This window comes from Setaria viridis, chromosome 1 (genome assembly GCF_005286985.2).
Source record: "Setaria viridis chromosome 1, Setaria_viridis_v4.0, whole genome shotgun sequence".
NCBI classification, from domain to species: Eukaryota; Viridiplantae; Streptophyta; class Magnoliopsida; order Poales; family Poaceae; genus Setaria; species Setaria viridis.
Genome location: NC_048263.2, coordinates 19,463,431 through 19,490,814, shown reverse-complemented (window position 1 = coordinate 19,490,814; position 27,384 = coordinate 19,463,431). Strand labels below are relative to the sequence as shown.

General features: G+C 42.0%; 1 protein-coding gene across 3 annotated transcripts; it reads left to right on the top strand.

The window, feature by feature from the left end:
* Positions 1-282: 282 nt before the first annotated feature.
* Positions 283-16,456, top strand: LOC117849776 (probable protein transport Sec1a). 3 transcript variants are annotated; one of them, XM_034731470.2, is made up of 21 exons: positions 283-614; positions 1,578-1,633; positions 1,789-1,870; positions 3,121-3,199; positions 4,286-4,336; positions 4,427-4,523; positions 4,614-4,646; positions 5,234-5,362; positions 6,713-6,904; positions 7,012-7,095; positions 7,195-7,293; positions 7,371-7,444; positions 9,796-9,895; positions 10,843-10,968; positions 11,048-11,143; positions 13,487-13,603; positions 13,691-13,765; positions 14,439-14,629; positions 15,758-15,848; positions 15,944-16,033; positions 16,114-16,456. In XM_034731470.2, the coding sequence occupies exons 1-21, from the start codon at positions 545-547 to the stop codon at positions 16,162-16,164; spliced, it is 1,983 nt and encodes a 660-aa protein (XP_034587361.1). In that variant the 5' UTR covers positions 283-544; the 3' UTR covers positions 16,165-16,456. The 3 variants fall into 3 exon arrangements, with proteins under 3 accessions (XP_034587361.1, XP_034587343.1, XP_034587353.1); XM_034731452.2 differs by having other exon boundaries at positions 284-614; positions 13,688-13,765; XM_034731462.2 differs by having other exon boundaries at positions 285-614; positions 9,799-9,895; positions 13,688-13,765.
* Positions 16,457-27,384: the final 10,928 nt, after the last annotated feature.

Sequence of the window (27,384 nt, the reverse complement as noted above, 5' to 3'; positions counted from 1 at the left end):
TTTATTCTTAGCGAATACAGATAATGTTAATATGAATTTGGAAGCAGATAGAGAAAAACACTGACATTCAGATCCAATATGTTCATTTGACATTCATATTAAAATAAATACAAATACAGATATCAATATTAATGTTTTTAGCTGATACAAATACGAATAATTCGCATACATCTGTATCCATCCCGTTCGGCAGCGAGACAGTGAGTACGGCACTCGGCATCCGCCGGCTGCCGCCAGTTATGTTCCAGCCCAACGCAGCAGCGGGGGGTAGTCTGGTAATTTCCTTGGCTGGTGGCGGCCGACGACATCTTCGAGAACAGGGAAAGACTCTTCCTCCTCGTTGCTTCCCCCTGCCCGCACTCTGACGCGGCAATCTCGCGCCCCGTCTCCCGCTTCCGCTCCGCTTACTCGTCGTTGCCGTCGTGCTCCGATCTCCGCCGCCGCGGCCGCTGCACCAAGTCGGGGCTGAGTGATCTCTCCGGCTGACGAGTCTAGGCCGAGGCGCCGTCGCCGGCAGCAGGAGGCGGGGAAGATCTCCGGCGCCATGTCGTTGGATTCGGACACCTCCTCGCAGGGCGGGGACCACAGGAGCTTCCGCCATATCACGCGAGATCGTAATTATCCCTCTCCCGTCCCGCTTTGGATTTGCTCGCTCGCTCGCTGCTGCTGCTGCTGCTGGAAATGGATCTGGCAAAATTGCTTGTGGAGCTGGAAATACCGGTGTGCAATTTGTTTCTCTGGAGCTCTAATGGCAGTAGAGAATTGTACGGCGTAGTTGGCTTTTACTTGCGAAGGCGCTTGAATCCGGCATTGCCATTCCCATCGAATTGAACGATGGCTTGTTGGATTAGCCACACTTGTGGCTTCAGTCTGCCCTTGATTTTGTTGCATTTGCTTCTCGATTGCTTACTGTTTATGTGTGCGGATGCCTTGTTCAAGAGACTAGTGGCAATGCAATGAAGTGGGCTGTGCTTTCTTCTGCACTAGTAGCCAAACCAGTTTATATCTGTTAGAAGTAACAGGACCAAAGTTTACTTGGAAAATCAACGAAAGTTCCTGGATTGAGTATAGCAAAATATGGCAAGATATTGTTGGACTAACAGAAAAAAAATAGATCTAGGAATGGTGAGAGTGTACCAATATCTAGTTCAATATGGCCTGTGTTGTTTGCTTATGGAACTATTGACTTGTATTCATGATTCACCTTGAAAATCAAACACATATATGTACATTGCCGGATGGACTCTTATAAACAACTGTCATCATGTTATTTTAGCATCCGTATTTTATTGATCACTGCACCATGTACGGGTCTTATTTGTTTTATGTAACTGATTACATATGTCGTTGGACCTTTGCAGCCTTCTTTTATGGTCCATTTATTCTGTCATTTATGCTCAATGATTCAGCTCCTGATGCCTGTATTTTACGAACATATTGCCTATCCCAAATTGCTTGAAACTAAAAGGATTTTGCTGCTGCTGCTGCTGCTATTGTGTTTTGAAAATATATTTCATGTTGTACATATTATCCATGATAGCTAACTTAGAGGTTTACTTGTGCTTTAATAAAAGCAGGTCTATTATTTGAAATGCTAAGATCAACTAGGAAGAATTCGAAATCAACATGGAAGGTATCCTTTTTCCATTTGACATTTTTATTATATTTGGAGTATTCTTGATGTGCCCTTATATTATAAAGTACTTCCCTTGATGGTTATTTTGTCAATTTCTAGTGTTTGCTCCTTACTATTGCTAACTGTACACACATTGTTATGACCTCTTCTAGGTTCTTATCATGGATAAGTTTACAGTCAAGATTATGTCGTATGCATGTAAGATGGCAGATATCACAGAAGAAGGGGTTTCATGTAAGTAGGCAGACACGATTCATTTTTTTTGCTGTGAGTTTTGTTTTTACTTGGAAAGACAAAATTTTCTTTTGCATTGCTGCTAAATATATAATATATGAGGCTGGAAATACAAATGTAAGTCAGTGTGTCGCTGCACTCACCTGTTGTTCAGGTATTTTAGATCTACTAAATACAAAAAATCATATTAGGACTTGCTAAATCAGGCATGGCAAATAATCTTAATTATACTCCTCTGTTTTTACGAGGCATATTTTGTTTTGCTAGGACAAGGCTTTGACCAACAATTACTCCATTAGGTTTTCATTTGTGTGTCACAAAACTATAATCTTACAAAAGTATTTCCGAATATATGAAAATAATGATACCAAGTTTATATACAAAAAAATAATATTAATGGGGTAATTTGTTGGTCGTATGCTTGCCCCAACGAAATGAAATAAGCCCTATTAATAAAAATGGAGGGAGTATTTGGTACATGCCAAAAAAATCTAGTTCAATAGCCATAAACATCCCCCTTTCTTTTATTGTACACTCCTAACCATATGTGCGTGGACATGAAATCTGTAGGTGACATTTGAAATAACATGCATCACTTCTTGATTTTTTAAACAATTTTTGGGACATTTCAAATGACTCTCCATGGTTAAGAAAGAGGCGTTTTTGGGGGTTGCGATGGTTCTAAAATTTTAGTTGAGTTACAGTAGAAGGCCTTCGGGTTACACTATAGGCATTTGTAAAATTGCCTGGCACCAAGTATTTCTTGAAGCAAAACCCTCTTGGACTGATGGAATGATCCTTTTGATATCGCCACTATAATGTGGTAATATAGTACTCAATGACTAATTCTTGTATTATGGTCTTCCCTGTGTGTGCAGCATAGATTCTGTGAAATTGTGGATTACCATTCTTGAATGGATCCCATCCCATGAGACCTATATTTTCCTTTTGGTATTTCTATCATGGTATGATGGGACCTTTATTAAACGACAACAATAGTGTTTTTGAACTCACTTTCTTGAGCACAAATTGAACCATCTCATGTTTTCGTATATATTCTGCTTGAACACCCTGAATATGGCATGCTGCTTATCACCTATTGCCTTGCTTTTTCATATATATTTTTTTGAAGTGCTATAACAATTCCTTGGGATTCAAATGCTTTTGTTAGAATATGGTATTGGGCCTTAAAGTTTTCCACAAGATACGTAATCTGACATAAAGTCCCAACTATGAAAATTCTTCTGCAGTGGTCGAAGATTTATATAAACGGAGGCAACCATTGCCGTCACTGGATGCCATATATTTCATCCAACCAACTAAAGAAAAGTAAGTTATCATGCTTGAAATGTTTGTTTTACAAATCTTGGATCATACGGTGATAGCCTTTTCATTTTTTGCCGCCGGAAATGGTCTGTATGCCTATACAAAACTTAGTAACTGGAGAAGTGTGACTAGAACAGCTATCTATATTCCATTACTTAGTTGGTTTGGCTAGTATGCGATGCGGTTTACTGGAATTAGTGGCCCAATAATTGGACATATCGATCTTATATCCACTTTGCAGTTTATGCTATCTCTGGTCTTCGTACAAAAAAAATCTTTTAAAACAGGAGGCTACAAAATGCCAAATAGTTCAATTTATATGGACCCATAGCATAACTATTCAATGTGGGAGAAACCAATGACCACTATGATTCCTGTGGTTCAATGAGGCTAGCCATAATAAATTGTTAAATTTATCAAACCAGTCAGTTCACCCAAACTTAAGCTACCAAGGAAAGGTAGGCCAATGACTTGGAACTGACATGGGATAGGACTAGGGGCGGAGCCAGGAATTCGTTTTTTTCATTGTCAGAGGGAGAGGGGGGCAACAGTTCTAATTTTTCTAAAAATTTGATCGAATTTAAAATTTTCAATGGAAAACTGCATACCGTAGGGGGGCCTGGCCCCTGCCAGACTCCCTCTCCCTCCACCACTGGATAGGACCTGCTCCACCTCTGGGACCTTCTTTGTTGGCTTGTTGCACTATCAAACACCTCACTCATCACTTTTTTTTCTTCTTATAGTTGCATCGGTCAATTCTTGATCTGATCTTGAACTTAGGATCTCTGGTCATAACATCATGTTAAATTACTTTCAGCATGGCAATCCTTGAAGAGAATTCTCTGTTTCAGTGTATATGGGTGGCCCAAAGTAAGTGTGTGTGTGTGTGTGTGTGGGGGGGGGGGGGGGGTGGGGGGTGGGGGGTTGGGGGGGGGGGTTCACATCACGGTTGTTGATCTGGTAGCACTTATCACCCATGAGCATGGCACATGCTGAATTGAGCTAGAAAATGAACCTTGAGCTTTTCATGCAGCCATACGTCTAACTTTTAATTTGATGCTCTTAACCATCATATTATTGTGATTGCAGCATTGTCATGTTCCTATCTGACATGTCAGGAAGAAGCCCTTTGTACAAGAAGTATGTACAGCATATACTTCCACCCACTTTTTATTATGTACACTTTTTTTTTGTGTTTAATCTATTGACATAGCATTACTTGTGTTGTAGGGCATATGTGTTTTTCAGTTCTCCCGTACATAAAGAATTAGTTGCTCAAATAAAGAAGGATTCAAGTGTACTACCTCGTATCGGCGCACTTAGTGAGGTTACATGACTCTCTTGCCCCTTTCTGTTTCAAGTATTTTATAGATTGTCATGTCGGTTATTCATTATATCTTGTTTTTAAATCTTCCAGATGAATCTGGAGTACTTTGCTATTGATTCCCAGGTAACCATCTTCCTTCAAATGGATCATTTAGGTTGCTGACATAGTCTGTTGCTGTGATATATATATGCTGGAATTGGGAATACATATATCTCATAAATTGGCTCATCTTGTATCATGTATCATATAGCTAGGATTGGTTAGAATGGAGGTTCCATATTTGTTTAACATAATTCAAGAAATTGTCATAAAGAATAGGAAAAAATGGTCTTATTCAGACTCTTGTGGGGTAAATGAGGATGACGGTAACTAATAGTGGCTGGAGTTCGAGCCTCATCTTTGCTTTATAATTTGAGAGTTTATCACAAAAATGGGGAAGGGGAGGGGGGGTTAGCAAACAGTCTGGTTTGAGTCCCTCAGGAGTTCAATTACAATTGCTCATTTCTTTTCCTTTTAAATATTCTTTTTTAGATATTTTGATGCTAGGATGTAATGAAAGCAACACTCGATTGTAAAATGATTCATAAACATATCTGAGTATCCCACAGGTTTCTGGTAATGGATTACTTGTACAGGTAAATTTAGTGTAGTAATGGCATGAGCAGGGTTCCAGGTCTTTCATTGACACTAATTTTTGTGATTGCATGCAGGGTTTCACAACTGACCATGAGAGGGCATTGGAAGAACTTTTTAGCGAAAATGCAGAAGGGTCTCACAAGTACAATGCTTGTCTGAACACAATGGCTACTCGTATATCTACAGTATTTGCATCAATGAGGGTATGCATATATATGTTACTTGCGAAAGCTTCTGTTGGCTTGTACATTTCCATTTACTTGTTTGTGTGGTCATGATACATGAACAAAAGTGTTTTACTGAGCTGAGGAAGATGGAGTAGAACCTAGGGAAGCAGGCAGGTCGGGTTATCTCAATAGCCCTCTGAATGGACCAAATGCATGACCTTAAATTTACTAGCAGACTATGATGCACCACGCACAAGTTTTGGTGATCAATTGGGTACGGAGTACGGACAATGCTACCCTGACTCTTTAGGATTCTGAAGTCACCATGGGTCTAGCTAGTTAGGTCGATCCATTTCATCTCCATTGCATTGTTACTACATGTAAAGGCCTAACAAGACCGTAATGGTTGTTGATGGCAAACTTGGTGGAGAGACATTCTGGGTTTTCAAACAGGAGGTCAAGGAGTTGGAATGGCCTTTCTGTGATGCGCAGTTTCCAGGCCTTTGAACAGGCAGCTTCCAAGACTCTCCTATGCATGCCGGCTCTATGGCCACATTTGATTCTCCTGATTACCATGCCCACAGACAGCTCCTTTTGAGCCATCTTTTATTGATTTCCTCAAATTGTCATATTCATAGTTACTGTATGGCCTCCTCTAAAAATATATTAGCTGCTTATAATAGTAAGTCAAACTGTCAAAGGCCCTTTGAAAAACTTGTATTAGTGGCTGATGAGAATCCAGGCAGTCCTTTGTCATAGGAAAAGGTCAATAAGCAAGGCATGTTGTTGAAAAAGGATAATCCCTCGTCTCTGCGGAGAAGGCTGATACAGGAGTGCAGTGTTAGTTGTTGTCTATAGCCTCCACAAGTCTGGGACAGGCAGAGGAAATCTAGATGGAGTGTGGATAGTCCCCCACATCAGCTTCCCCATGTTTCTATAATTGTTGACCATGATGTCCTGTGGATCCTATTGACCTCAATGACAGAACTGGCCAGCCCGACTCAACTTTTCTGGTCATGGTGGCCTGACCCGACCCACATATGCTCTTACTTAAACTCTCCAATGGAAAAAGGATAGTCCTTGCAAAGTAATCCCTGGGTGGAACAACCACCATTTGTTGAAACAAGGAAAAATGATTCAGTAGGAAGTGAACTTGGAGGTAGTGTCAACTCCTAGAAAGTAGAGACAAAGTAGATGGTTTGGAGCTACCCTGATGTTATTGTTCCTGAATTAAATTTTGGTGATAACTTTGTTATAATTGTTATTTCTTAATGCCACCATCCATTTCCAACAAGAACTTCAATGCTTGACCTGTTGGCAAGTTGGTTCCAACCAACTTTTTGCTTACATTGTATGAAAATGCATTGTTCTATATATACATTACAGGAATTCCCCCGTGTACACTACCGTGTTGCCAAGACAATTGATGCTTCTACAATGACAACACTACGAGACTTGGTCCCCACAAAGCTTGCTGCTGGTGTGTGGAATTGTCTTGCGAAGTATAAAACGACAATACCTGAATTTCCTCAAACAGAAACATGTGAATTACTTATAGTAGACCGTTCAATAGACCAGGTACGTGTCGAACATACCTGTTATTATGGTTTAACCTCTCTGTCCAGTTCTACATTGAGTATATAGTGTTAATCATTTTATGCTACTTTGTTTCTTTGATGCTGCAGATTGCGCCAATTATTCATGAATGGACGTATGATGCCATGTGCCATGATCTGCTATGTATGGATGGCAACAAGTATGTTCATGAGGTGAGTATATAAACATGCATGTTGATGCTTTAATGTTGTATTCTGTTCTATTGTCTCTGTAGATATTAATGGATTCTTTTCTGTGACTGAAATAAAAAGGTTCCAAGTAAAAATGGGTCAGCAACTGAAAAAAAGGAGGTCCTGTTAGAAGATCATGACCCTATCTGGCTTGAGCTTAGGCATGCCCATATAGCAGATGTGAGATTACTCCTTAATCTACCTTCCTACGTGATTCGTACATTCGGGAACTGCATGTTTAACTATGACTATTGTAGGCAAGCGAGAGGCTTCATGATAAGATGACCAACTTCGTTTCAAAGAACAAAGCAGCACAACTGCACCAAGCAAGGTTTGTTGTTTTAACCAGAGTATTATACTACTTAGGATACTTTTTTTTTCTCAAACACGCAGGAGAGCTGCGTATCATTATATTAAGAACAAAAAACTCGACCTGCGGGGGTTAAGACCTTCTCACGCAGGCTGAGAAACCCCCCGAATCTCTGCCCCACCCTTACACAGGGCCCATAACCCTTGTGAGACTACCACTCAGGTAGGATGGTTCAAACCAACCACAGCTGTGACCTAGGCTGGGCTTGGGCCTTGACCCGTGCTTTGGTTATGGTGACAGACGAAGGGATTTTTTTAACCCCAGTCTGAAATTCGCTCCCACAGGGAGTCGAACTAGAGGAGCTCTGCCAAACAGTTTTCCAGACCCTAGTATTAAATTCGCTCCCACAGGGAGTCGAACTAGAGGAGCTCTGCCAAATAGTTTTCTAGAGAGAAGTGATCCTATCTATGAAGTGATTCTCTGAAATGAACTAAGGGGCTGGGAGCTGAAAAAACTAGCTTCTCTTGATTCACTTCTCGCACAGAAACCTTTATCCATAAAGTTTATCATAGAGAATCACTTTCAGCTACAGAATCACTTCTCTTGGAGAATTAGTTCCTGTAGAGAATCAGATTCAGGTGCAGCTCTACCAAATGGGCCCTTAGGATACTCTTTGTTAGCTAATATATATTCTCTTCTATCTATTTTGTCCTTCTGATTTTCCCATTCTGCAATGAGCATTAATAAGATATTAGATGTGGTCAACCCGTTTTCTGCAGACACCTTTTCCCCTTTTGTCTACAATAGGTAGATGATATTACTTTCCTGGATTGATCAAACTGTCTGTCATAAATTATCATTGCAGTAACTGTACTTGTGTTGGCAGCATTCCAGTTAGTTTAGAGCTGATATTGTGCTTTTGTGCCACCCACCTGATATTACCCTGGTGAAATGCATTAAGTAGTTCATTTCTTGCAGAATTTTTCTTTTTTTCTGCTGTTTGATAGGATACTATTTTTTATGTTGATACTAGAAATCTGTTTTGCCACACAGATCAAGAATTTTTCATAGATACCACTGCAGATATGTGAAATGTGATATATGCCACTGTAAATCATCTTATGTGATATATGCTTTTGTAAAACATCTTATTTTGATGCATGCCTTATGAAAAGTTGAAAATGTTTGTTTTACACCACGCAAAAATATGCAGATTTTGAACATGCCTCTGGATACTTCAGTTCAAATGGAAATAAAATGGAACTCAACTGTTTAGAGAAGATGATATGGTCACCCCTGCTCCCTGGCGACACCACTGACAGCCTAGCCCAAGCTTCTGACCTCATTCTGCCTAGTCCTCCCTCCCTCCAGCCTCCCAGTGCCGTCCTTCTTTTGTTACTAACTTGCCTCCCCCACTGTCAGCTCTCCTGTCAACCCATGGGCCATGGCTTTAGTGGCACACCATTACTGCCCTTTGCTATCTGCCTTGGTCCCAGCTTCCCACTTAGCTTGGGGGCATGGTGAACCCCTGGCCCTAATCCTGAAACTCTAATGAGCTCACCGAGGAGGGGCAGTGGCCGGAGGAAAATTTGTGTTACGACATGCGGTTGTAATGTGGTAAAACTGTTTAGGAAATGCAATCTGGCTGAACTGGTTTGAAGTAACCTAATTTGATACTTTGTCATCAGTTGTTTTGAGGAAGGGTTATCATTATTAACCATCTTAATATAATTGAACTACAGCAATCAGAATTGTATATGACTGTTTGATAAGTAGTAGCTGGAAAAAAGCTGTTCTAGATCAATCTATATGAGGTATGAATTATGATAGGTATTTGCAACTGAAAATGAAGTATAACTGTTGAAGTAGGATATTGTACCTGCATTGGAGTGGATGAACAAACTTGCAAACAGTTTTCAGGTTAACCCTAAATAACCATAGTTTTGTGGGACAGCTTGTTTCCTTAAATCTATATTGTTCTCGGACTAGTGGCTACTTTAATGAAAGGCCAGTTTTTGGTTTACTGTGCTTTGTTAACTCTGTGTTTCTGTTTAAGTCTGCTTTGGGAAGGTAAGATCTTGTTTTGTAAATCAGATAATACTTTAAACTTATGCTTCCATACAATGGTCAGACTTTCCCTATTTTCTCCTTATTTTTCTTTTTTTTTCCTTGAGTAAGTAAATCATCTTTCCTTTGATATGGGAAATTATAGTTTGATGCAATGCCAAACAGATCCTTAATTGGAAGCACATTCTTAAGTTGGACAGTTGCCCTGACTTTACAGAGCACATTTTGGTACTTATGTTCTTAATTTCTTGTTTAAGTGTTGATTAGGGTTTAGGGTTCACTGTGTTATTCCTTATCTTAACTAGCAGAAACGGTGGAGAAGTATCTACAAGAGATTTACAAAAAATGGTTCAGGCTCTTCCACAGTACAGCGATCAAATTGACAAGCTTTCCCTGCATGTTGAGGTTGGTTTTTATATTTTCTGTGACAAACTTTAAGTTGTTTCATTATCACTTGTCTAGTGTTGCATTACATTGCTCATAAGTCAAACATAGACTTGCATTGATTGAAAAAGATCCTTACCTTTTCTATTTGGATTTTGGGGTCATCTTTTCCAATTGCCTTTTTCATTCCCTGCCCTGAGTAATTTTTTATCTTTCTCCCGTTCTGTGTTTTTTGCGCCCTGAGAATAAATTCATCTAAAAAAAACTCCAGTATTATTCATCCTGTTTAGAAGCAATCTATTTTCTGTTAGTTAATTGTTTAGCTCTTTGCTTAATCCTACTTTTGTTCTTTTGCTGAAAGTCAATGGAGCAGTTGGTGCTCCTCATTTTGGGCCTTGCCCTGTAGCAGGCGACTGACTGCTGTATAGAGCAGCAGTGCCATCAGTAGGTGGACAGTATGTCCTGCCATAGTATAGTTCTAGTAGTTGGTAGTTCTACTCATTGTAAATTGTACCCCAAGTTGACTATTGGTGCTATATAGTAGAGGAGCAGCTGCAGCTCCCAGACTAGTTCAGCAGCAGCAACTTGAGTGTGTGTGTGCTGTGCTCTATCATCTTCAACCTCCAGACTTGTGTGTGTGAGTGTGCTGTGTGAGGATGAGCTCTGGGAGCTTACCTGCCGCCGGCCAACATTTTCTGGGGTCAAGTTTATAGAAGAATCAGACTTTCTTTTCTCAAATTTAGACTCGATATATTCTTTTATTTGATGTTTTTCCCAAAGCAGTTACACAACTTATTATTGCTTTTAACTTATTGCCTGTTTAGTTAAGTGGTATGCTTTTCTTCCATATCCTATCCTATACAGTTATTTGCTTGATAAGTATTCTATACATGTTCTATCTTTGTTTACTACGTGAAGCAAGTACATAATGATTCTATGTTGTAATTTTGTCACTTAATTTTGTACAGATTGCAGGAAAACTCAATAACATAATACGGGAGCAATGTCTGCGGGATGTTGGACAGCTAGAACAAGATCTTGTGTTTGGCGATGCTGGAACGAAAGAACTAATCAATTTTTTGAGAACACAATTGGTAATTTACATTTGAACTACATAGGTTCACATATTGGACTTCTCCAAATGTTATATTTAGATTTACTGATTCAATGCAGGGTGTAAGTCGTGAAAATAAGTTGCGCTTGCTGATGATTTATGCAGCACTTAACCCGGAGAAGTTCGAAAGCGACAAGGGTGCAAAATTGATGCAGGTGAATCTTTAGTCTAAAATTCAACTGAAAGATGTCAATATTTTTTAAATTTTATTTTAACGTGTGAAAACTCTTTCATGGCAAGCTGTTTGTTAGATGCATTGTCAGTTTTCAGGGCCTACTATTTTCTTTTGATTCTTTTTAAATGGTCTTTTGCACATTGTCATGAATGGAACAAAGTTAGTTCAAGGAAAAAGTCTGCATTTAACCTTGAACTTTGCCCTTGTCTCAAAATGAACCCAGAACTGAAAATTTGGGTGAAACACAAACCTCAACTAACAAAATCAAACAAGTGACAGTGGTTTACACCTTGCTTTAAAGCTGACATGGATATTATGGCTGGTGGATTGGATTGGGAAAGCAAGGGTGCCTATGAAGGCTCTGAGCAGCGATTTGATGGACTGAGTAAATCCTTGCTTCCTTCGATAGAACAACTTGTGCTGCATTATAAAGCCAACCTCCAAACAATTGATACTAATAACAACCAAGCTAACAAACCCAATTTGCTAAACAGCCAAACCTTCTTGCTAACTGACCTTCTAAAGGGTGGATAACAGCTTATCTCTAAAGCTACTGGCTTTGCGGGCCCCATGGATGCCAATGTTTATGCTGCTGGCTGGCCGTTCTTTGTCCTTTTACATTGCTTCCTTCGATAGAACAACTTGTGCTGCATTATAAAGCCACCTCCAAACAATTGATACTAATAACAACCAAGCTAACAAACCCAATTTGCTAAACAGCACTTCTGGCAAACTGACCTCCTAAAGGGTGGATAACAGCTTATCTCTAAAGCTACTGGCTTTGCGGGGCCCATGGATGCCAATGTTTATGCTGCTGGCTGGCCATTCTCATCCTTTACAGCCCTTTGCCATGTCAGCATCCTCACTCTACACAGCAAATAACAAAAAGGACAAAGTGGCCCACATGTCAGGCTTACTACTTTCTCTCTCTGCCTTCTGCTCCCTGCTCTGGTGAACCATACCCCATTCCTGGACATCCCTGCCCGCTCAAGTCCTGCCACATCTTGGCTGTGGAGAACTTAGTGGATGTTTTGAGTTCATGAGCTCTGTCAGCATGAGCAAAGGTTGTACCCTCATGGAGATATGTCCGCTGCGGTCATGCACTGGATGATGCGCAAGGTAAGTGGATAAACCATGGCTCTCAGATCAGGGAAACGAGAGCCCTGCCAACTGCCGTTTGTGAGACGGTGAGGGGGGGGGGGGGGGGGTCTGAAATGGGCTCTGTTCCTTCCCCAACTATACTGGATCTCCACAGTCCTCCATGCCGTTTGGACATGCCAATCCAACCCAAACATGCAAGTAACACAAGCACACCTATCTTCCTTCTCCCCTGGAGTGGAAATTCATTTGGGCTTCAAATTGATCCTTCTTCAATTTGTTTTGGATGGCCTAGCTTGCTTGTTTTGCTCTGCAGAGTGTCGAATCTTTCCTCATGACCTTGAAGTTGGAGAAGAGCTCGTTAGAGGAGGGTGGCCATGGTGGTGGAGATCTGGAACACAAAGTCCTTGGTATTATCATCTTTGGTGTTCGCACGGGAGCAGCGGGGAGGAAGGAGGGTGAGACTAGGGCCCCGTTTGTATCCGCTTATAAGCGGCTTATCGGTGGAAATAAGCGAGAATCCCGCCAAACGCTTTGCTTATTTCCACCGATTCTCGCTTATGTGGTAAGCCGCTTCAACGATTTGAACTACGAGAAGCGAAAAGCGAGAAGCGAGAAAATCTTCGCTTAGATTATAATCCAAGCGTGGCTAGGAAAAGCGTATACAAACAGGGCCTAGGAGGAAGGGATCAAAGAGACATAGAAGAGGACATCACTTATTAGTTCCACCATCATTTAAAAAAAAGATTTTCTAATGACATTGCTGACGAGTAGCACCAGTGCAGCATCTACATGAGCCTGACACCAGGGCACAATTGGGTAATTTGCTTAGCATTGAGGTTTTGTTTTTCACCCATTTTACATATTTTGGCTTGATTTTGAACACCAGGGCAGAGCTCGGTGTTTAAAATAAATCCTTTTCCAACATAATATTCTTTCAATTAATAATAAACTTGCGCGTGCTTGCTATAAGGATTGGCATCTAAGATGCATCCTGTATTCGTATACATCAGTAGTTCAGTACCAATAACGGGTACTGTTTTTTTTTGAATTGATGAACAATAAACCGCTGCAGTGGTATGAAGTGGCCAAAAGAAAGGTCTTCAGTTCTACTGCAAAATATTAATAAGTGAAACTCCTAACTTCATGAATCTCTTCGATTGATCTCATGCTGACTCTCATCAACAGTCACTTGCCTTGAACCTGAGGAGATGTTGCTTTACAGTTGGCAGGATTATCTGTTGATGACATGATTGCTGTAAATAATATGCGTTGCTTATGTGGGCCTGATACAAAAAAGTCCTCAGGAGGAGGTTTTACACTAAAATTTGATGTTCATAAGGTAAACACTCTAGGTTATTTCTTTACTTCTATTTATATGTAATCTGGATCTCAGAATGTATTCATTTCTTCCTATTGATGACAGAAGAAACATGCACATCGAAAAGAGCGAACATGGGAAGAATCAGCATGGGCGCTCTCCCGATTTTATCCTGTTTTAGAGGTATAAATAAATGTATTTTTGTCTACATTATTCTATTTGCTTGATGCTAGTAAATAGTAATGAGTCATCAAAAACTTGTCTGTTCAGGTGTTCTTTGCATGGACTTTGTTTGCAATTCTGTTCTTCATGTCCCACATGGACTTAATATTCTTGAGATGCGTGTTAGAAATATAAACTACCCACTTTAGGTGCTAGATTGAATTTCCTCTGTTTTGTTTTTATCAAATACCCACACAATATTCAGGAAGTTTTTATATAAAGAAGTTCCCAAGTCAACATAAAGTTTCTTACTAGAAGATATCCTTACTTATGGGGGCTGGTTTTACATTGCTTAGAAAATGTGACAAATGGATAATTTAATCGGGGCAAAAGAGATATTTAACGCGGAAAAGCTTTCTTGAAAAAGCCAAAGACCCACAGAGCCGAAAGCCTGAAATCTACCATTCTGCTGTGGACAATACGACTATGGGGTACTAAAAGACTTTGTGATACTTTAATCTGCAGGGCTGCTGTTTGTACACTCAAACCATGCTCAACACCAGAAAACATGACCAAATAATTGTATTTTCCTCTAAAATCATGATGACGCCACCATAGAATATTTGAAATGCCTTTGTTTTACCAGTTTTTGGTTTTATCAGTGTATGGTGTGACATACATACCTGTTCTACAGGAATTGATTGAGAAGCTTAGCAAAGGTGAGCTGCCAAAAGATGAATATAACTGTATGAACGACCCTAGTCCTAGTGCTCATGGAGTGCCAACCAGTAGCTCTGTCCGAACAAGTCCAGCTCACTCAATGCGATCTAGACGAACAGGTGGCACATGGGCCAGACCTCGTGGATCTGATGATGGATACTCAAGGTGAGTGGTGGATACTCATTTCTTGGTACATGTTAAGCATGAGCTGAAACCATCCTTGTTAGAGAAAAGTTAGGAACAGAGGCTGCTTCAGTGTAGAGTCCTGCAAAACTAAGTAGGACATGGGTCAGCATATTTTCATGCTTGGATGTTGTTTTATTTTCCAACTTGGTAATATTAGTGATGGTGCAGAAATATTTCCCTAAATACCAAAAAGGAACAAGTTAGGAAGTTCTGCTTCTGTTCCTTAATAGATTCCTTTCAGGGATCTTAATAATACAAAAACAATTAATGTTATTCAAGGTCCATAAAATCCTAAATGCTAGAAATCTGAAAAGAAAGGAAAAACTAGAAATTCTCTCATTAACCAAGGAAAAAAAGAGAAAAGATTTGGAATACTTATATTTGTGATTCCAGTTTATAGCAGTGGATAGTAATTAGATGTAGATATGAATTATACAACTTTTTTAGATCTAATATGTAAGAATCCTAAATGAAGTACAACTCTTTTAGATCTAACTATGAAATGTGTTTCAATCATGGCGTGAATGTAATGACTATCATTAGTCCCTCCTTCCTAAAATATAAGGTGTGATCTGACTTGGCATTGTCTCCAATACTCTTTTTTGACTCTTAATTCCTTGTATGCTACAATGTTTGTAGTAACAAAACCATAACCATAGGAAAGTACTTTTAAATGTCAATCCAATGATACTATTTTTGTTAAACAAAATTTCTATTACATGAGGCTAATTGTTGGTCAAAGATTACAATATTTGAATATTGAAATGTTTACATGCTTTATATTTTGAGACGGGGCCGTATATTCTCCTAGCCATGAAGTTGTGCTGTTGCTCAGATATTCTCTTGTTTTGTATAATAAAACTTCATTTAAAGCTTTCATTTATAACATTAAAGAACCATGTATAATGCGGAAGGTATGTATGAAGGGAAATTGTCTTGTACGTTAGAAGCTTTTTATACTATTATTATGCCGAGGGATTTATTGCAAGCACCATGAGTCTTTGTTTGTACTCGTAACAAACCTTTGTGCATTCTATTTTCGAATTTGCGCAAATATATGTTATAATCTGTTATGTAAGTCTGCTGACAACTTAGATCATTTTTCAGTGATTCTGTGTTGAAGCATGCATCCAGTGACTTCAAAAAACTTGGGCAGCGTATATTTGTTTTTGTAATTGGCGGTGCTACTCGTTCAGAGGTATGTTCAGTACATTGCTTGCATACATTTGATCCATCATTTTGTGTGAACATTTTCATCCTCCACGCTCTAACCAGTATTATATAACCTAACAGTTACGTGCTGCACACAAACTTTCGTCCAAGCTGAAGCGGGAGGTCATCCTTGGTTCATCTAGCCTTGACGATCCCCCCCAATTCATCACAGTAAGTAGCTTGTCCTGCTGCTAGCCCCTTCTGATATGCTATGGCTTAGCAAAACTTAGCAGGATTGCTATGGTTTGCAGAAACTGAAGTTGATGTCAGCAGAACTGTCACTTGATGATCTTCAGATATAAATAGCGTCATACCCACTTGGAAGTTGGAATGGTGCTGTTCAATGTTCACCGTAAATTGTATGTATCCTTTTTATTTTCTTCATAATTCTTGTATCAGCTCGTGTGTGAGGCAGCATCATATTCATTTGGTAGAAAGTGTATCATCAACACTACCTGTAGTCTTGATTGCGAAAGTGTATAATCAACACCACCTGTAGTCTTGATTGAATGAATGTACATAATAGTGGGCAACAGCTCTAACCATACGGATCATCTTTTTTAAGATTGGGCCAATGATTTGTTGGTTTCTTTATCCACATATGTTGAAACTGGTTACATACACTGTAAATGTAATTGTATGATGGTAGTAGTTCATTAATGTTGGTACGGGTTTGAAACTATAACTTTACTTTCTTTTGTCTACTGTAGTTGGAGATTAATAGTCTGCTGGCTCTAGTTGCTGGGATTAGGAATCCTGTACAGATAACAGAGGGATTATAGAGAGATGGAGAAGAGAGAAAACAAGTCAAGTGAACCAAATGAATAAATGGTCAAAAGTCCTCTCCTTCAAGCTTTGAGGTGGCTTTTTATATTAATTCCATTGGTGGGATTGAATATTATAGATAGGTCTTTGGACTTTACAAAGAGATCCCTGGACGTTGCAATTGAGTCCTTAACCTTCACAAAGAAGTCCTTAGACCTTATTTCGGGTCTCTTTTACACAAAGGAGTTAGACTCCGGTTGCGAGGAATGCCCTTTGCAACCAACCCGTGTGCGTCTCGCTAAAAACTCTCTCCCAAAAACCCAATGGGAAAAAGGGGCACGGAGAAAAGGGCACGCACACTCTTGGGTTTACATATGCAATTTCAGACACTACGCCTCCAAGTGCCTGGAACGATGAGCTTCGATCTGCATACGACTTTACTCCTAAGCCTCAATTAGTGGGCCTCGCTTCAAGAGCTGATGTAGTCGTAGGCGAAGGTAGCTCCAACATCTTGCCTTCTCTCACAAGCACCAAGCAACTAGGATGGACTGATCTTCCAGTTGACCCCCAGCCCCTCTTGGTTGGTGTTTGTGAGAGAAGCTCCGCATGTAGTCGAAGTAGTCGATGTAGTAACGGTGGTTGAGGTTGAATCGTACATGAAGTCGGTGACGACGTTGAAGTTGACGGTGAGCCCCTCGAGGCAAAGTAGTGATGGCGAGGTAGATGGCGATGCTGAGGGTGAGCCCCTCAAGCCGATGTAGTGGAGGCAAAGTCGAGGGTGATGCTGAGGTTGAGCCCCTCGAGCTAATGGAGCAGAACACGCGAAGTCGAGGATGATGTTGAGGTTCGAGCTTGACACATTGCGGATGATTGTGTTTGTCGCGTGAGTTCGTCGCCTAGCTTGTCGCCGGGGGCGGAGAAGCTGCCGGCAACAATGATGCCATGATATAGCAGTAGATGCTCGTCTTGGTAGTTGGTAGCTCAGATGACTTGTCTGCCGACGGATGCGTGCACGTAGACTGCTTGTGGTAAGCTGCATGTTGATATTTTCCTGGCGTAGAGAGGATTTATATGGAAGCATCGTGCTTGTTCTTGATCATTAACCTTTTCGGAAACTAAGTATAGTAGTTTCGCACTCTGTTCAACAAATAACTGTCATCATTTTTGTGAGTAGAGTAGTCTCAATCGGGTTTGGCCAATATAATTTCATTCTGCCACCGTAACTTGGCTGGAAAATAACCAATGAAATTGAAAAAGTGCAAAAGATGGTGAAGAACAACAATAAGGCCCCGTTTGGGTCCAAGGAATTGGAATCTATTTAATGGAGTAGGCTAATTTATGTTGGAATGTGGCATTCCACAACTTTCCAAAGTTTAGATATAAGCCTATCTTAAATTCATGGGGTGGGAGATGGAAATTGATTCTATAGATTATGGTTATTAGATGGAATTCAATTCTTATAGCACGCTCTTAGACTCACTTCTCTATAGTAGAAGTGCAGCATACAAGTATCTCTCCCATATCACCAACTATAATATACAACTATATTCCACATACAATTATATTAGCTTAATTAATTTATGTCTAAATTATGATTATTAGGATGGAATTCAATTCCAATGATCCAAACGGGGCCTAAGTGAAATGGTTTGAAAGGATACACCCTGCAATACACGGAGGTAAATTGACATGATGCAAATATGGTAAGGATGAGTAGTAATTAAAGCGCTTTACAGATACACCCACAGGGATCTTCGAGCGTTCACTACTCGCCGGTGGCACTCAGCGAGCTTCAGCTTTTTGTTGGATTAGTTGGTCTGCAACCTCGCGTCGGGTGTGCGGAGTCAGAACTGCGTGGTGCTTGGACCCTCACGATCTGCGCACTCTAGGCTGCGGCATGGTACGGAGCTCGGCGCCGGACCGTGGTTGGGAGCTTCGCTCGGAGAGAATGCAGCGCGACCGCTGCACAGCTTCGATCAGTGATCTGGACATTTGCTTGCTGTTGTAATAGCCTTCTTGCTACCTTGTTTATGAGCTTTGTTTGCATGCATAGGTTCCTAGGGCAGCTTGGTATCTGCGCCTCGGGTGGGGGGGGTGCAACTTGACTTGCGAGGGTTCCGCAGTTTCGATCTGGCAACCTTGTAGTGCCGTGCGAAGATGACGAGCGACGACCGTTGTTGTCTGGCAGTTTCGATTGAAAAAACCAAGTAGCAATGTTACACATGCACTGATAGCTACTTCGGTCCTTGGACATCTAGTATCAGCTTAGTGTGGCAAGGAGGAACCCTCGCTTACTGTTTTGGACTTGCGGCACTTGCGAGGGTTCTGCAGCTTAGCTTCTGGAAGTTCCGAGGGTAGCTTGACTGCTTCCGGAAGTTCCGAGGGTAGCTTGACTTAGAGGATATGTCCACTTAATGCTGCTGAGAAAATAACTAAAGAAAATAACTGCTTCTTTGACAATTGTAAGTTGTGCAGATGCTTGAACAGAAATCGGATGTGCTAGCTTCCTGCTCCATGGGATTGAGAAACCAAGGAACAGCTTCGATCCCTGACGCCTAGCTTCCTTGTGCCTGCATGCGAGGGTAATGGATGCGTGCATTCCTGCTTGCTGATGCATGTTTTGCACGTGCATGCGGTGACCAACTGCCTGGTTGCATGCTGGTTTCACGTGCATGCTGAAAATTATGAACGGAGTCCAGCTGCTGCTTTGCTTGCTTGAGGTGGCGAGCCTCGGCCTTTTGTGTCGCCCGTCCGCACTAGCTGTCGCTGCGCGAAGGTTCACCAGCTCCGAAAACTCGGATGAGATAGCTTGCAGTGAATGTCCACGCCCGCAATGGTTCTAGTTGCGAGGGTTCGGCGCTTGCTGCAGATGACCTGGAGCTTCCTGTGCTGCCGAGGGTGATGAACATTGCTGTGCGGATGTAAGTGATATTTGTGTTCCTGGGCAACAGCTTCGCTTGGCGCCGGTGCCATGGACGCGGTAGCCGGCAGCTGCGAGGGTGACGAGCCTAAACATTAAACATTTTTGCTCTTGAGTAAAAAATATTTTGGACAATCTCGGAACTTTGCTGCCATATTGCTTAACTCCTAGGTTTAATATAATAATTTTGCTTCCATCGAACCTTAGGAAAGAACTCAGATGTAAGTGCGAGAAAAGGAAGTTGACAAAAACTTGCTTCGAGTTTTGGGGACTTAGAAAATTAAACGAGAAAGTAAGGTTGGATTCACAACTCTTGGTTGCTTTGATCATGAACATTGTGACTTGCATAGAAATGTAAATTCGATGCCGCAACTTGTTGCTTTTGGCTCGAGCTTGCATAAAATGCAAGGCTTTACTTGCACAAAAATGCAAGGTTTTACTTGCGCGGAAACGCAAGGTTTAACTTGTGCAGAAACGCAGGGTTCAAGGATTGGCAATCCTTTGCTGTAATGTTTGAGAGCCAAAGTCTCGATTGCGCAGAAACGCAATGTAGTAGCCTCTCGGGCTTTTCTAATTCATGCACGAAAGTAATGCATCCATGTAATGCGATGCTTTGATGCATATCAATGAAATGCTTGCATATGCAAGGATATATCTCATAGTTAGTCATATCATCAACCCTCCAAGAGAAAGTAGTTTCGATTAAAACTTAAGCGTGCAATAGAATAGTGGCCTGAATCACTTTAATCAACCTCCGAAGGTTGACTTGGTGCTCTGAAAACCATTATAGTGAGAGGTCAATAACTGATGAAAGCCAATAGAGATAATTCCAATAGTTGATGAGAGCCAAAGGTTTGTAAGATATATCACTTGATGAAAACCGACGCGCCGTTAAAACCAATATATCATGCCCCAATTGTTGACTTGGTTACGAGGTGAGAACCAATGTTCCTACGCAAAGATGCGAAGGTCTAGTATACAAGGGTTAACTTCAGCGGGTGGAGAACTACTTACAGTGGTGAGGACCTGCATGTTAGAGAGAAGAAATTTCAATATTAAGATGTAACTTGCATTATTTTTTAAGGATGTCTCGATCGGAGGTCACATACCTCATCCAACCGTAATATAGTAACAACAAAATAAATAGATAAGTTGACAAAAAGCTTGCTTATGATCAAACTTTTGCGGACTTACTTTCTGAGCGTCATGCTCTAGTTGATATCACAACTCTTGGTTGCTTCGACTGTCAATTTGAACCTAGTCTCATGGGGGATAAAACATTGCATTGAAAATGAGTTGGTGATACGTTGGCATAGGTTAGATAGCCACATATATATAAGTAGTGCAAATAATCACATGCTTACTAGAGTTAACTTGTATTGGTAGAGGGATACTATATTGGTGAAGTCCTGCAAGTTAGGGAGAAAAATTTCTAAGGAAAATAAGTGAGTTTCTAAGCTAGAGCTCTAGACAAAGTATCTAAAGTATGTTGGAGCAACTTAAGTTGTGTCAAGTGTTTTGTCGCCTTTGTGACCCTTAAAATGACTTAGTTGAGAAAGTACCTTATAACTTTGACCCCACGAATGAATTCTTTGCTTCTGGAGTTTTTTTTTGCGTGTAGATGATGAATGAAATGACGTGATGGTGTTGCTTCACGTGAATGTGGAAGTAGATTGCTGCACCGCATATTGACGGCAGCTTCGTGGGCCGAGATCACTGCTAGGGCCACGCAATTTTGGACCAAGCGAGGCTGCCCACCACCATTCACCACTTATTAAGACCAGCGTCCAAGTGCCTTTCGAGAGGTGAAACTAGCTTACACGAAAGGAGCAAGATGATTGTATTTTCTTTTCATGTAACCGAGGTTGGCAAAATTGAAATAGTTTATTTGGAGAGGTGGAAAACGACCTTCGATTGGTGTTCAGACTACGTACGAGCTGCTCAGCGTGGTTTTAATTTTCCTTCTCATGGTTTTGCTGTAGTTCGATGGGCTGTCAACCCAACGAGGGTGACATGATGATGACGACGATATTTATAACCTCACCTGGAACCTACGTTCTTGCCTCCGAGCTATGTGGACGGGTGCATCCGTGCGTGATGGACGGTGATATACGTATGCGAAGGTGTGCGGCATGCATTGAAAGTGTTGGTGTCGCGAGGTCGTGGAGGTTTTGTGAGGGTTCCGTAGTTTAGCTTCGGGAGATTTTGAGCGTAACTCACGCTTCCATCTTTCCAACCTCGGAACCTCGTCTTTGCGTCAGGTTGATCTTCTAACCTTGGGACTTTGTCCACGATCCGAACTGGACACCTAGCCTCGAGGCTCCCGCTTCGAGAACCCATAGCCTCGCGCAGTTCCCTTCCACGTCCTATTTCTGAGTAAAGAGTAAAAAGGTAAAAACTTGATGTTCAGAACTAACTTCGAACTTTTGAGGGTTGGCTCAGTTATAGTTTAGCTATCATTCTTTAGTCGCCAACCTCAAGCCCCTTATGTGACGACAACAAAATACGAGTACGGGTTTTACCGTCAAAGGAATCCTCATGGAACTTACGAGGTTAACCGAGAATTGTTCCTTGGTTCAGAACTTGCGAGGTTAGAGAGTTTTTATCTTTGAACGGTGCTTGAGGGTGTTACGAGGTTCACCATGGAGGTTCGTTTGCTACGAGGGTTTAGTTAGCTGTGGAAGTTTGAATCAACTGTCCAGGCTAGTTTGAATTAGCTGCGTATAGTGTATTAAGCTGTACTCCATAGGTAAGTGTTTATTCATGTTGCGGTAATATGACAAAATAGAAAAAGAAATCAAACCTCACCACACAAATTAGAATGGTTCATTTGGTAGAACACATACCTTCGATGTAAGAGGTTTTTAGGATCGAATCCCAGCAAAGCAGTATTTTTGCGAGGTTAACCGTGCTGGCCTGTAAATGTACATGCTGAACTGCATGGCACAGTATTTTTGCGAGGTTAACCGTGCTGGCCTGTAAATGTACATGCTGAACTGCATGGCACTTGGACCCTCGCAAGGCCGCATGCGCGGCAGTTCCCGGTAGGGAACTTGCACCAGACCTTGGCCGTGCTCCTGCCTAGCTTCTCTTTGATGAACCATCGAGGGTGATGGTATACAATTGACCATGCTTAGCAACTTGATTGGTACCTTCGATTCGTGACCTTGTTAAGCTTAAGTTTGATGAGACCTTATGACCTGTGTTTGGCAAGGTTTCTTGCCTAGCTTGTTGTTGATGGGAACTTGCTGCCAAGCTGTAAGGGCGAGCGGCTGACAGCTTTGATGTTGCATTACATGGCAGCTCACTTCAAGTACGCACAAAACTATACCATGCATGGCTTATAACTTTTCTGCATGTGGTCCAGACCCCAAAGCTTCAGGGGACGGAAGCTTCTTTTCCTGTTTCTTGGCTTTCTTCACATTGCGAGGATATACTGCGAGGGTTCGGCTCCGACGATACTTCGAGGGTTCTTGCTTGAGAGATACTGCGAGGGTTCGGCTCCGCAATATTGCGAGGGTTGTTCCTTGCGGAGGTGTTGTATCTGAGAGCTGAGGTGATAAATGGAGCGCTGCCGGGCTGCTTGAGCATGCATTTGCATGTACTCCCTCCGTTCCAAATTATAAGTTATTCTAACTTTCTTGAAGAGTCAAACATTGTTATGTTTGATCAAAATTATAGAGAAAATTACAAAAGTTTATGGCACTGAATAGATATACTATGAAAATATATTTAATGAAGAAACCAATGGTACCTATTTGATATTATGAATGTTAGCACTTTATTGTATAAATTTGATCAAACTTGAGATGCTTTGACTCTCCAAGAAAGTTGGAATGACTTATAATTTGGAACGGAGGGAGTAACGTGTTGTGTTTTTAGCTTTGCTACTGTGCTGCCTAGCAGCCTCGATGCCATCTTGTGGTGTTCGGCGGCTTCGATGCTTCGCTTTTGGCCATCTGAGAGTGTTGGAATGCAGGGCTCTTGATCTCTGACAGCTTTGATCGACTTGACGATCGGAAGTGATATGCGACTGTGTAGATGACGTACGTAGAGATAATGTGGAGCTTCGATCGCTTGGTTGAGTCGATCGGAAGTGGCTTTGCACTGCATCCTCGTGTCATGGGTTGGGTATAGGAGTTTTGAGTTGCATGCAGCATACGGTGACGAGTGCGGCTTGGATCGATGGTCTGCACCCTCACTCTGCCGTGGTTCCTGGCAACCTGGCATCCATGCAGGACTGACTGTAACGAGGTTGCTGCTGAGTTGCTAAGTTGCCAAAACTAGAATGCAGCTTTCCTCCTCGAGATCGGCGCTTGCCGTGGGGATTGTTTCTACAAGGGTCGAGCTTGCCCCAGAGATGTTGGCGCTTGCAGAGAATTGGCCTTTAGTCCCGGTTGGTAGGGTGCATATCTCCCGAAAATCCATCCAGGATAAACCAACCGGGACAAAAGGGGGGGGTCTTTAGTCCCGGGTCTTTCAACCGGGAGCAAAGGTCACCCTTTAGTCCCGGTTGGTGACACCAACCGGGACTAAAGGGCCTGTCCCACGCCTGCCAACCGGGACTAAAAGGTCTACCACGCCAGGTGTGGGACAGGCCCTTTAGTCCCGGTTGGTAAAAGCAACCGGGAGTAAAGGGTGCCCCTTTAGTCAAACCCAATCGGGAGTAAAGGGTTACCCTTTAGTCCCGGTTGGAATCCAACCGAGACTAAATGGCGTCCTGCATGGCACCTGCCTGGCGCCTGAATTTTTCATGCATGCATCACGTACGTAGTACCGCGGCCCTTTTGTTAATCTTTAGTAGTTGAGATTTTTTTTAGAATGAAATCAACTAGTATTTAAACGAATGGGATTTGTAATTATACAATTACTATATATATACACAATTCAACTAGTACAAATCGATCATAATTAGCGCGTATTATATATACAAATAAATCAAAGTATCTATCTACAATATTCTCGTCGAGGTGTTGCTGATCGGAGTGTCTAATTGTCATCCATCGTAATAAAATTCTCCTTTTGGATCTACCACCTTGTCCATTAGGAATCCAATGAGACCTTCACATATTGCCGCTACTCTTTCTTTCTTAAGAGTCCTTGTTGAATATTTAACATCTATAATTTGGAAATTTGTGAATGTTACACGGACAAATACATACAAGGAGCTAGAAAATAATTAACTAGTAATAGTTTTATTTTACGTACTTTAAAGTTGTGCGGCGTCATCTTTAGTCCCTTGGATCCCATAAAACTGTGCATGTGCTCACAGATGTAGTAGCCACATAGATTATTCCCGGGTTCCTGTCTTAAGCACTTCAGTGCGGAAAAAAATAAGTTATGACAAGGCTAGCATGTTTTGCATTTCTTGGTACTCCACCGGATCTTTCCTCAACGAATCGAAGACAGTGACGTGGCTTCTTTCAGGCTCAATTATAATAAGGATCCAGTGGAAGCTGCGTGCGTAAAATGTTCTTGCATATTAGAGCTAACTAACATGTAGAGATAAGGAAAAAGACATCGAAAGTAGACGGTATACACACACTTACTTGAAGTTGTATGGAAGTAGTATGAAATCCTTGAATGTTTGTTTGTCTAGGAAATTGTATACTTCCACCAAGGTTTTTTCCGGCGCTAATTGTATCTGTTGTTGGTTAACTACAAATAAATCCATGAAGCCTATATGTAGGTACGCCTCTCGGCGGCATGTCTGAATTAGCATCCTACATGAAATGGAAGACGAAGTTAGTACGGTGACGCACGCCAAAATTTACATGTAGAGATAAACGGACACTTACAGAACCCAAGCGCTGATCAGAGAGACGTCCAGGGCATCATGATGGTACACTTCGTATATATCCTTGAAGTCTAGCCACAGCACTTTCTCGCCTTCGTCGTAAAAATCTATCGGTTTTACCTTCAGGCCAAGCATCTCCCTCGAGTTAGCGGATGCCATCATGTACCATTGATGGAATGCGTACACCTTTGTTGATAACTTTCGTACCAATGAAGGCTTTACTAGAAGTTTGCCTAGCTCATAAGCCTTTCCTTTTATCCTTTTCATCAGCCTTTACTAAAGCCCGTTCATAGTTTGATAAGAGTGGTATCCTTTTCTTGGCTCCTTCTTCCATCCTGATAAAAAAGTTTAAATCTCTTCGATTTACTGGCGGTGGCTCCATCTCCCTTGCTTTTTTTTCTTCGGCTTGTTTCTTGAACCACTCACTGGCCTCTCGTTGGATTTCTGCCCACTATTCTGCATGAGACATTGCCTCCCAGCGTTCCTTACGAGTCACTTCAGGCTCCTTTGTTTTCTTCTTTCTCTGTCTTTGCTTGGGAGGCGGTGCTCGTGACTTCTTTAGTGGTGGTGCAGGTTCCTTCATGGGGGCCGCTCTTGGTGCCGGCGACGGTGATCAGGGAGGGGTGTTGTTATTGTCGTCGTCGCTCCCACCACCAGGATGTGGTGGAGATGGAGACCTATCAGATGGAAGGGACGGTCCTGGAGCAGGTTGTGCAGGAGATGACGGTCTCGAGCTATGAGGAGAAGGTCGCTGCTGGGGATCTACGGGGAGTGGTTTGAGCTCTGAGGAGATGGCTCCGTGCCGGGAATAATGATGTAGCGTTTTCGCCATAGAATGATCCCATGAAACGCATCTGCCAGTGTCTTTTCCCCGTCGCCTCCCGGGTGGTCGAGCTCTAGACCTTCATATTGGCTATCAACTATTTGCTCTACGCGGACGCTGGCGTAGCCAGGTGGAATCTCCATGCCATGACTGCTCTACCCCGCCAGGGTTGCTAACGCACTCCCGTACGCTACCTGTACATATAGCAGAAGTAAACAAGTTAAACTCCGATCTCGAGGCGTGGATCAATTGACAAGATTGCATAAATATTATGTATAAGTATACCTTAATAGTGAGGTTGCCGACCGGTGCATGCAGCTCACATGTAGTGCGTTGCATGATGGCATCCACGGGGAACTGTTGCTCCTCCACGGGTAACCTGCGCGTCTGCGCATCGGGGACCCCTGTAGAAGCACAACTGCTCAAGAGGCGTTGAGAAGGGCTGGCGGTGTTAGGATTCGGCAATGCTCCAGATTGGGCCAACTCCGCAACTGCGTGGGCCACCGGACGATTGATTTCATCCATCATTCTTTGTTCTTGTGCCTGCACTTTAGATTCTAGCATCTGCCGCCAGCTCTCCTCGATCTGTTCCTTTCTTCACTTCCGGCTTCTGTACGAGGTGTTGTCACCTCGGAAAGCAAACTTCCACGGAACCACCCCGAACCCTCGGCAACGTCCTGGGTGCTCTGGATTACCGAGGGCCAATGTGAGCTCATCATTTTCTCGGTCCACCTTCAACCTCCCAGCCTTAGAATCTTCAATGTTCTTCACAAGATGTTCGGCCTTCTCACGTATTGTGTCATTAAAAATCAACGTCCCATCCTCTTGGCTCAGGGAGCCTCCATGAGCGTAGTACCAATTTTTTGATCGTTCGGGCCATTCAATAGTTGCAGGTACGATTCCCCGTTCGATCAGATCTTGTTCCATCTTCCTCCACTTGGGAATTGCTGAGCCATACCCACCTCACCCCAGATGATGGTGGTAGCCCTTCTGACTAGCATTTGTTGTGTTGGTCATGATCTTTTTCACACCGTCTTTACTCCTCTTATATGCAACAAATGCATCCCAGTGGTCCCTCAACTTTGGCCACGCATTGAAGTCTGGAGTTCGGCCCTTCTTAATGTAGTGGGTATCCAGCATCTTCTTGAATGTCTGGAATTGTGTAGCCATCCCAGTGGTCCCTCAACTTTGGCCACGCTTTCACATCCTTCTCAATA

Coding starts and splice junctions, on each gene's coding strand:
- LOC117849776 (XM_034731452.2), top strand. CDS start 545: ATGTCGTTGGATTCGGACACCTCCTCGCAGGGCGGGGACCACAGGAGC. Junction 7,096..7,194: donor GCAACAAGTATGTTCATGAG/GTGAGTATATAA, acceptor TGAAATAAAAAG/GTTCCAAGTAAAAATGGGTC. Junction 13,604..13,687: donor TAAAATTTGATGTTCATAAG/GTAAACACTCTA, acceptor TATTGATGACAG/AAGAAACATGCACATCGAAA.